The sequence below is a fragment of the Taurulus bubalis genome (genome assembly GCF_910589615.1).
Source record: "Taurulus bubalis genome assembly, chromosome: 20".
NCBI lineage: Eukaryota > Metazoa > Chordata > Actinopteri > Perciformes > Cottidae > Taurulus > Taurulus bubalis.
In genome coordinates this window covers 10,093,524-10,104,548 of record NC_136608.1, presented here as the reverse complement: position 1 = coordinate 10,104,548, position 11,025 = coordinate 10,093,524, and the positions used below count along the sequence as shown (strand labels likewise).

Below are 11,025 nucleotides of genomic sequence, written 5' to 3'. Positions count from 1 at the left end.
CATTTGTGTGTGCGGGATGGTGAGCCTGTTGACAGATGGGTCTTGGACCGTCATAAGCTTGTGTTTTCTCCATCTCATGATGCCAACTGTGTCATAGGTATGTGTGTGTGTGTGTGTGTGTGTGTGTGTGTGTGTGTGTGTGTGTGTGTGTGTGTGTGTGTGTGTGTGTGTGTGTGTGTGTGCTTGTTTCTAGTTGCTGGTTGGTTCATGTGAGTTTTCAACCTTGAGGTTGTTATTATTACTTTCACCTGACTCTCAATGCTGTTTGCCATCCCTCACCCCGAGCCCTCTCACAGTCTAAAACCACCACAAATAAGTCTGTGGGACACACTGGTGGTTCATTAATGTGACCCTTAGACTTGAACTGTAGTAAACACAACATGGTGTGTGATGCTGTTTCCATGACGCCCTGAAGCCAATACAAATAAAAAAGAAGTGTGTATGTTTAGCCGTGTGATAGATTTGTGATCTGTCCAGGCTGCTTGGCCTTGCCCAATGCATGCTGGGAAATGATCCAGCTCCCTGTGACCCCAAACACGATACGCAGTTCTAAAAGTGGATGGATGTGTATTTATTGTCCTCACCTCTTCCAGACGAAAGCAATGTCCCAGAAAAATAATGTTGTTGCTAAATTGTGTTATGTTGATTGTCGCCACCCTTCAGTTGGACAGTGGCAGCCCTCGGGGTCAGTTTGCGGATCTCCGCTGGGAAAATATGAGCAGGGGAAGTGATGGTTCTTTTCAATGATGCCTTTGAGCGAGGCTTTTGACCCTCTAACCACGAACACCAACATTTATGAGCAAATGTCAAGGTCGTTGCTGAAAAGGAGACATGTGTGTTCAGTAAATAGCCAAATAAAGGCTGAGACATACTGTGCATGTTTTGCATTATCGGGAAAATTGGGACATGCACATACATTACGTGCAGGTCAGCAGGTCCAGAGGGGAGGAGGAGGAAAGCCCTGAACACACACGTCCTCACTCTTCAGGCTCATATTGGTCTCAAATGAGCCATTAGATGTGTGTGATGTGTGTGATGTTTGTGACGTGATCACTCACAGCCACTGAGCTGATGCGCGTGTGTGTTCATTTGTGAATGTGTCGTCTATTCACATGTTTGGTTTATCTGGATGCATTTTGCCCGACTGTAGATCTGCACATGTGCACAGTTTTGCTCTGTGTGACTGTGTGTGTGTATATAAGTGCATATACTGTAAATACGTGTGTGTGTGTGTGTGTGTGTGTGTGTGTGTGTGTGTGTGTGTGTGTGTGTGTGTGTGTGTGCACGCTAGAGGCAGGGTCCTGGCCTGTTTCTTTCCAGGTGTGTGTTTTTGGCCTGAAGGGAGAAACAGCAGATGGTCCCTCTTTGCGCATGAGTGTCTGTCTGTGTGTGTGTGTGTGTGTGTGTGTGTGTGTGTGTGTGTGTGTGTGTGTGTGTGTGTGTGTGTGTGTGTGTGTGTGTGTGTGTGAGACTGGTTGTCAGTAACATCTCTCTGGCCAAAGATCTGTGTCCAGCAGAACATCAGTTGGAAAGATACCTCACTGCAGGGTTGTTAAAGGCCTGGGTCGGGACCCCGAGTAGGGCGTGTAGGGAGTTTAAAAGGGGTCGACCAAAGGGCTGCACAGTAAATCATACTTGAAATGAAATATATTATTGTTAGGAATTTGCAAGAAGCCACTTTTTGAGGGAAAAATATTACAGACAACCTATACTCAACAAGAAATGTGAAGGATGTCCGCCATACTGTACCAGCACAGTACTAGTTTAAATGTCTGTTAAAACTAGGCTAATTTTATCACACCCAACCAAAGTGTGTGTGCAATGTTTTAATAAATTAATCCTTGTGTATGTTGTAGTTGTGCATTGTTGGAAATTAGCCTGGACTAGCAATAAAGTGAAGCTCCACTAGTGTTCATTCTTCTGTGTGCTGAATTATGAAGCGGGTTAGTTCACTTTAGTTTGCTCTTGTAAGGCGAGAGTGCGGATCAGATGGTGTGTCCCACGGGTCATGTGTCCACTGACCTGTGGATGACATCACTGTCTCCAAGGATACCCAAATGACTGAATGAACATTGTTGACCAGCTGGGCATCAATTTTAAATAGTAAATGTACCTTCTTTTTATGCAGCAACCAACTCCAGAGGTAACACCCAAGGTTGCATATTTAACATATTGTTAGTATATTGACCCCACATTTCTACATTCTTCACTGACAACGGAAACTTTGTCCACCTTTCTAATTCTGCACTGTTGTTCTCACAAACAAGTTTGTGAAAAGCATGTGGGTACTTCAGGGGGCCCGGGAGATCAGCATTCGCAACAGACAGCTTGAATTCTCTGCAGCCTCTGAGGCATTTATCAGCAACACGTGAGAGCCAGTGCTCATGAATTGTGTTCATGTTTTTGCCAAGACAGTAAAATGTTGCAGATTTACGCTTTTAAAATGGATTATTTTTATTATTTTCACAGCTGTGTTCATTACAAGGTTTCTCTCACCTGATTAACTTAATCCGTTTGAATATTTAAGTCATTCATCTCATCCAACACACACACACACACACACACACACACACACACACACACACACACACACACACACACACACACACACACACACACACACACACACACACACACACACACACACACAGGGAGTTGTCTACTATCCATCCATTTATAATGGAGCCCCTTAAAATGTCCAGTGTGACTCATACGATTAGCAGGAATAGGACTTTTTGTGTTTAATGTGTTCTTACAAACATTAATATTGCAGAATAAAATTGTTAACACGATTAAATTGACTTGATAAATTAGAAAAGGATCATTGTATTTTAGTTCATGTAATTCATCCGGGAGACAAATGAATAATTATTAATTATTAAGAACGTTAGATCAGCTGATCGGATGCGGTCCGCTATCACAGTTTACTACAGCTGCAGGACAGTAACTGACGTGATACCTGGAGGTATCATGTGATCCTGAGAAGAAGGTGCTGTGTGTGGTGGGAAAGACAGAGCGGCCGTGTGATCATATGAACCGACTGTGCTCTGAATCTGCCTGTAGCAGAGTCTGTGGACTGAGCGTATCAGCCACTGTGCCTTGTGTACATGTCAGTGTGGTGGCAGAAAAAGGGCAGTGTGGTGGTTTCTGAGCATCTTTGATGAGCAATAATGAATTATTGAAGAGGTCAGACTTTGCCGATCCTTTGATTTTCGATTTAGCGCCACAAGCAGGTTTGAGGTTGATCTTATCGAGTGGAACATCTCTATATCTGCACGACGGATTGGCACACATTTTGGTACAAACGTTCATGTTCTCCAGAGGATGAAGCCTACTTTGGTGATCCTCTAACTTTATCTCTAGTACCACCAGCAAGTTGACACTTGTAGTTCAGAATGTCTTGACAACTATTGGATGGGGAATGATTATTGATGATAAAGCACAAGCAACTTGGTGGAGACATTCATGGTCTCCCTTAACCCCTTACTTTTCATCTGGCACCAACATCAGGTCAAAATCTCAACTTGTCCATTACTTGGGTTCATCTGTTTAACAGGTTAAAGGTTTTCGAGACACATTCTTGTTTTTTCCCATCTCGTACCACGAGCAATGTCAATGCCATATGACACAGTGCATGAGTATTGACCAGTAAGCTGCTTATTTAACCTCTTGTTCGCATTGCAAGTAAATACTGTACACAAAGAGATGAAACCAGTCTCAACCGTAGATCAAACCGAAACCAGAACCTGGTAAAAATCCAGTGTACTCCTTTGTACTTTAAGTGCAGAAGATCTTTTTTTCCCTGATCACTAAGTCTTTGTCTCTTTCTCCCTTTCTTTGTAGGTCATCCCTTCACCCCGGGCCTCGTGGATTTACTTGCTGCCTTTATCTAAAGGGATGCCCTATTGATTCCTTCCTGACAAAGCAGATGAAGTTGAATAGGCCTTGATCACAGCTATGTCAACACGGCATCAGGATATTTCAAGTCAAAAGGGACTACAGTAGAAGATTTTTTTTGGGACATACATCTTACATTTTTTCGAGTTTCTGTGTCATCTTAAGAATGTATTTTTGATTTGCTTGTTTCTTCATTTGAAGCGGACACCTTTTCGTCTATCCAGTATCCACGCCATATTCTCTCACCATGTACGGTAGCTCCCGATCAGTCTCAAAGCTGGACGTTGTTGGATCCAATGGCAACGGGTCAGGGTCAGGGTCCGGGAGCCCCGGTCGCTCCCCACGCCTCCCGCGCTCCCCGCGCCTTGGACACAGGCGGAACAGCAGCAGCAGCTCCACCGGCGGACTAACCGGCTCCTGTAAAACCCTTTCCATGGAGAACATTCAGTCCCTAAACGCTGCCTACGCTACGGGCGGCCCCATGTACTTCATCGACACGATGGAAGACTCGATCGGCATTGGGAGTCTGGGCAGTGAGCTGAACCCCTCGCTGCCCAAAAACACCATGACCCTGGGCAGGGCTGGGGCCAGGATCCCCTATGGGGTCAGGGCGGCCATCATGGGGAGCAGTCCTAATATAAACACGGGAGGGGCGATACCCAGTGACGCAATAGCATTTGGGGGCGAGCTGCAGAACCATCCTCCCCAGGCGGCTACTGTGCCTCATTCCATGAGACAGGTGAGGTGCCGCAGTGTTTTCTTCTTTTTATTGCTGCAATCTTGAAGTGGGTTGTGGGCTGGATTTTTTTTTTGTACTGCAGCAGTAGCATCCCTGAATCTCCACTGGTTGCCTGGTAACCTCATGGCAATGACAGGACTCTGAGAAGTCCTGGCAAGAAATAGTCGCACATGATCTGGAGTAGTTGCGCTCAAAGGAACTTTAGAATATGCCGATAAGGAATGTGTGGATACAATTGACTTGGGGTGTAGATAATGTTTGTCTCACCTTTGAGCGAAGACTGAATCAACATTAAAAGATCAATTAAATTCCACTCAGAAGGCAACATGTTTTGTCACACAGTTATGATGTACAAGTGGCACTTGGAGATTCAAGACATTTTGGCTAGATTGAGCTTACTGTTTATGGGTTAATATGTTCTTACGGCACGCCTCAACTAAATAATATAAGAGCTGTGTGGGTATTCATACGGTACGTTTAAATAGACTAAGGTCTGACCTCCTACTCCCTCTGCACCGTTAGTCATAACCTGAGCGCTCTTCTCTCCTTCCTTCTTTCTTCCTCTCCCATACCACCCGCCTCCACCTACTTCTAATTATGTCTTAAACAAAAAAACTAAAATATTCAGCGCTCCTTTACTCATATTTCCTTTCATAGCCTTTTCTCTACTCTTGTCACATTTGTGTAATGTGTGTTACATTATTGGTGAGGATGCTATTAATCCAAAACTTTACTCTCTTATTTGTAGCATTTGATCATTTAAAAACGTTAAAACCTATTCTACCTTTTCATTTTCCGAACTGAACAATGCTCTGAGCACCAGCGGCCGCTAGAAACCTAGAAGGAGCTTTTCCAAACCAAAGCAGAGTCTGTTTATTGTTTAACAATTCATCCAAGATATTTTTAATTCTTCGGTACACTGCTGTTCTGATGTCAGGATGAATTAAACATTTGCACGGGGAGCATTTCTCATTCATACTGAAGTTAGGTTTGTCCTATATGGAAAGAAATATTTTCATCAATAGTCTCAAAGTGCTTTGCAAACAATATGTGAGTCTTTGATTCTGTATTTGATTTCTTAGTTTTTTTAATATTTTGCAGCTCTTTGTAGTGACAGCTGCCAATAGACACAACGTTTAGAAAGTAATGCAGGAACAAAAACAAAAAAAAGGATGTTATTGTCTAGCGTCTCACACTTATACTTTCTATGTTTGTGTGTGTGTTAACAGGTGAGAGACGGTGCGATGTCAGACCTGCAGACACAGTTAAGAGAAGTTCTGAGAGAGAACGAATTACTGCGCAGAGAAGTAAGGACACACACACACACACACACACCTCTGAAGACACATCCATTGATGTTATGTACAAGAAAGAAAGAAAAAAAACCAATGAATTGAATCAATATCAGTGGGCAAGTTGAGCTGTAAACACGTATTAAAACAGAGTTGCAATGTTTGATGTTAATTTCTTTCAGCTGGAGGCCAAAGAGTCCAAGTTGAGCTCCTCTATGAACTCCATCAAGACGTTTTGGAGTCCAGAGCTGAAGAAAGAGAGGGCGCAGAGGAAGGACGAAGCCACAAAGATGTCTGTGTGGAAGGAGCAGTACAGAGTGGTGCAGGAGGAAACACAGGTAGGAAAGAAGCGTCCGTGTGTGTGCGTGTGTGTGTGCGTGTGTGTGTGCGTGTGTGTGTGCGTGTGTGTGTGTGTGTATGTGTGTGTGTGTGTGTTCGCTTGTTGCTCACAGTCAAAACGCAGTGATGAACGGACAGAGGATGGAAGGATCAAGATGTCAAAAACAATACCCTTCATTTCATTGCCATCGCTGCTAATCCAGGAAATTTAAGAAATCCAAGTTACGTTAAGCCAAAGCCCTGTGGATTCTAGTTCTTGCTTTGGGTTAACCATCTGTGTCACTAACAGTAACTGCCATGGAACGGCACAAAGGGGAGCATGTCCCCATAATTGTAAGGACCGTTGTGGTGGATTTGTCTCCTAACCGCGATGCGGCCTTGAAGACGGGTAAGCGGATGAAGCGGGGCCACCTGGTTGGGGACTCCCAGCTGTCTGTTGGTTCAGAAGCCATCTGGAAGAGACGGAGACGCAGCTACTCTGGCAGGAGGCTGTCATATTATACAAGACTTGGTTTTGCAAACACACCCGCTGCCTCGCAGGGACTCATTTCACACATTGTCATCTTGAAACCGGGGCTCGGTCCTCGCTACATTTCGGTCATTGCCGGGCACTCTCATCTCTGCATGTGTGCGCACGTTTGAAATTATTTGGGGCTTTGATGCTGCTCCCAAGACTCCCAAGATAAATTTGACATTGGAGTAATTATATGTGGGAAAGCACTGCAGGTTGTGGAATTACATCACCAGATATTAAATCACTCTCTAAGAAAATGTACTAGCGCTTTGGTGTGTCTGTGTGAACATGTGCAGCATGCCTCTCTCTCTCTCTCTCTCTGTGTGTGTGTGTGCATCCATAAATCTCGGAGTCTAAGTGTGTGCACACCTATTCAAAGGGATGCCGTGTCGGGGAGAACAAAGGAACAGATGACACGTGGATCAATCTCTCATAGTCGGCCTCCTGCCACTAGAAACATCCTCAGTTGCCTTCACACACACACACACACACACACACACACACACACACACACACACACACACACACACACACACACATACACACACACACATACACACACACACGCACACTCCTATTTGAGAATGTATGCTGTTATATGTTGAGACATGTACAAATATTTTCTGATATCTTATGTTGGCAAAGATGTGGTTTATTTCTCTCTCTCTCTCTCTCTCTCTCTCTCTCTCTCTCTCTCTCTCTCTCTCTCTCTCTTTATCCCTCTCACTTTCATTCCCATTCTTTCCCCCAGACAAATCACACCCTTTTAACTCAAGGCATCCTTTTCATTTCCTGATCGCATTATCACGCCACTTTCTCTTCAGTTTCTCGTCTCTGGCCTTTCTCTGTCCCCTTGCTCCTTTTTCTTCTTCTTCTCTCTCTCTCTCTCTTTCTCTTTCTCTCTCTCTCTCTATCCTCTTACTCATTCCTCTTCCCTTCTTCTATTTCTGTCATCACACGGTGAGTCAGCTCTTGCCTCCTTCCCTCCCCCCTGCCATCCCTTTCTTTCTCTGTCTTCGCCATCATCTCCGTGTTCAAAATAAAAATGAAGTTACCTCCCAGTCATTTTTTAGATATCCGTGCAGCCACACACACACACACACACACACACACACACACACACACACACACACACACACATACACACACACACACACACACACACACACACACACACACACACACACGCATGCCCGCTGGGTCACGCCCCTGCTGAGGAATGCACATCTCACTTCCAGCCTCCGTCCTTCCTCCTTTCCTTCCACCCTTCCTCACTTATTCACCTACTTCACGCCTCGGCCCACTAACTTCACCTCGCTTCCGCCCGCCTTGTTCTTCCTCTCTTTCTCTCCTTCTGTCTTCACTCCCTCTGTTTAATGTCTTTACTCTCATATTTTTACTATGTGTCACCATCGATTCAAATCCAGAATAACCAACATTCCAAAACTCATGTTTGTACTTGTTAGGCAGATCCAATACACTACGGTTTAATAAGCTACAACACTCTTATACTTATAAATGCCACGTTGTCTGCTGTATAGTTTGATAAAAATATCTCTATTTTGTTTGGTGGGATTATTCAAAAAATTCTGAACAAATGAATCAACCACAATTGCACCATTTGATCATGTTAATATATGATCAAATGTGCAATTGTGGTTAATTCATTTAAAGTAATTATTAAGTAATTTATTAAACAATAATGGCAAACATTTGCTGGTTCTAGGACAAATCATTTTGACAGGCCAAAATAGACCATTGAAGATGTCACCTCGTGCACTGGGTATTTTTTACTTATGTCTTACAATTAATAAATTAAATATAAAAAACAATCTAGACATTAGTCGATGATGAAAGTAAACAAGGCTTTGAATGTGATTTCTTGACAGTGGAAGAGTGTGCTGTGATGAACTACTCTTTGGTTTGATACTTTTCAACCGTGGATACTGCAGAAAAGTGTGTGTGAGGGGGGGTAATATTTAATTTCTCAGTCAGATTAGATGGGAGGCTCTTTTTCTTTCTACCCCGCTGAGCTTTGAATTATCATTCTCTCCCTCCATACTGCCAGTTGCTTTCTCTTGTCTCGCTTCCCACATCCACTCATTTTCTCTTAGCACGGCGTCTACTCATCGTCGCCACACTCTCCATCTCTTTCTCGCTGGCTTCTCTTCCTCTCCGTCTCACCATTTCACTCCCACTTCCCGACTTCCTCTCTATCACGACCTCCCTGGCCTTCCCTTCCCTCTCCTCGCTCTCCATCTGGGCCTGTGGAGTGTTTTTTTGCCACAGGACTCGAATCTGCAGCACAGACACACGCAGGTCCAATAAATCAATTGATGTGAACACGGACGCCTGCTCCGTTTATCCCCGGTCACTGTTGTCACTGCCGTGCTTTGGTTTCAGCTGTTTGTGGGAGCGTGTTCACCCAATTCGTTCCACCTCTTTGATCACAGCAGGTAAGGACGGTGTTTCATGCAGAAAGAAAGAGAAGCACGGAGGAAAAAAAAGAAAAAGATGAAGGAATGTCTGGAATGCTGAAGGAAAGCTTTACTGTCTTTTTTCTTCTTTCTGCCCTTCTTTCCTTCTCTGTTAGTTAGTCTCTTTCTTTCTCTCTGACACACACACACACACACACACACACACACACACACACACACACACACACCTTTTGTGTCTTTTCTCTTCGACCCTCTGCTCTCCAAACAGTGGTCGGTTTGCATTTAATACATAAATACGCTAGAAGTAGAAGGCAAGCAGCAATTAGCATTCATGATCGTAACCATGACATCCAGGGGTTTAACTTCCATAACGTAACGTGATATGCATAGTGAGCGCCTTCATTAATGTGCTATTTCCGAGACAAATTCAAGAATTAGCAGAATTAGCACTTTCTTTGAGGTTTTTGAGCAGACTGTTCGACATGGTTCGTCCCAGCACTGAATCACACCAGCTGGACAATAAGACCTCTGTCTGTCCATTTCTGGGGCTGCTACATTCAATCTATCATCTACTGTACTCCAGGCGAGCTGTCTGACGTCACAGCCGGCATGTGTGTGACTGTGGGAGTGTGTGTGTGTGTGAGAGAGAGAGAGAGAGAGACGGTGCATATGTTTGAAAAAGGGGATTGTGTGGGGTTAGCAGTCTCATGCATGTTTCAGTGTGTTTGAGACTGTACATGAGTGTGTGTTTATGCAGCATTGTATGCGTTAATTTAGACATAATGCTATTGCTGTGTTTCTTTGTTTGTTTGTTTGTTTGAGAGAGAGAGAGAGAGAAAGAGAGAGAGAGAGAGAGAGAACTGTACCAGGAGGGAATCTGTGCCCTTGCGTGTTTGTTGGAAGGCTTGCTTACGTGTGTCAGGACAATTGGGCTTTTTGCATACACAAGTGTGTGTGTGTGTGTTTCTGGAGGCACACATTGCACAGTTGCCTGCATGTTTATAATTGTATTTTTGTATTTGCATGTATAAACAGGGCATGACATGGAGACAGACACGCATGCATGTTCCTGTGCATGTATTGTGCGTGTCTGCTGCTACCGTGGACATTTGTATCAAGCGCGTATGTTTTTGTTACCTTGCAGGAATTTGTGCATCGCCTAATGGGAACGGAAGTGGTATGATGTCAGAAGTTGTGTGCGTGTGACTGAGAAAGTGCAGCAGCCAGTGGCTGTTGTACTTTTACTGCTGCACTGTTTTAATAATTTAGCCTCGAGGTGCTGGAATAAAGGTGCATGTTTGTGTGCAGGGAAACATGTCACCATTTCCTGCATGGTAATTCATGAATCTCAATGAGACTGTCTTCAGTTTGTCAGGCTCAGTAAGATCATATTGTCGCATCGGTGGAGGACTATTTGCTCATACATTTTTTATCTCAAAATAATGTGTCCTCAGCCCAGAGGTTGTGTTTTATTTTTGGCTAAACTTAAGTGGCAAACATACTAACTGCTGAGACCAGTGGGCAAAAAGGTCTGGTGGTTTGCCAGCTGTTTCTCTCAATGTGTGTGTGAGAGAGAGAGTCGGGAGGTTCACCCAAACCGGCAGGTGAGCACAGTGCCCGTTACACCTGGGCAGCACTTTACCTTCAGGTGGAGAGCGGGATGACAGAGATAGAGAGATGAGACATTGAAGGAGTGATTGCCTTTCCTCTCCTGTCCCTCCATATTTGATGTCCTCCCTTTTTTTCTGCCCCTTTTTTCCCTGTCTTTGCTGAGAGCGACAAAGTTAGAGAGGCGGAGAGACGGAG

At 44.2% G+C, this 11,025-nt stretch overlaps 1 protein-coding gene across 1 annotated transcript in view; it reads left to right on the top strand.

The window, feature by feature from the left end:
- Window positions 1–4,144: 4,144 nt before the first annotated feature.
- Window positions 4,145–11,025, top strand: part of LOC306752525 (ELKS/Rab6-interacting/CAST family member 1-like) — a gene marked incomplete at both ends in the record, with an annotated part of 135,456 nt that continues 128,575 nt past the window's right edge. Inside the window, 3 exons of the mRNA XM_079236291.1 lie at window positions 4,145–4,636; window positions 5,866–5,943; window positions 6,111–6,266. Coding sequence (XP_079092417.1) covers window positions 4,145–4,636; window positions 5,866–5,943; window positions 6,111–6,266 — 726 coding nt within the window. The remainder of the gene's footprint in view (window positions 4,637–5,865; window positions 5,944–6,110; window positions 6,267–11,025) is intronic.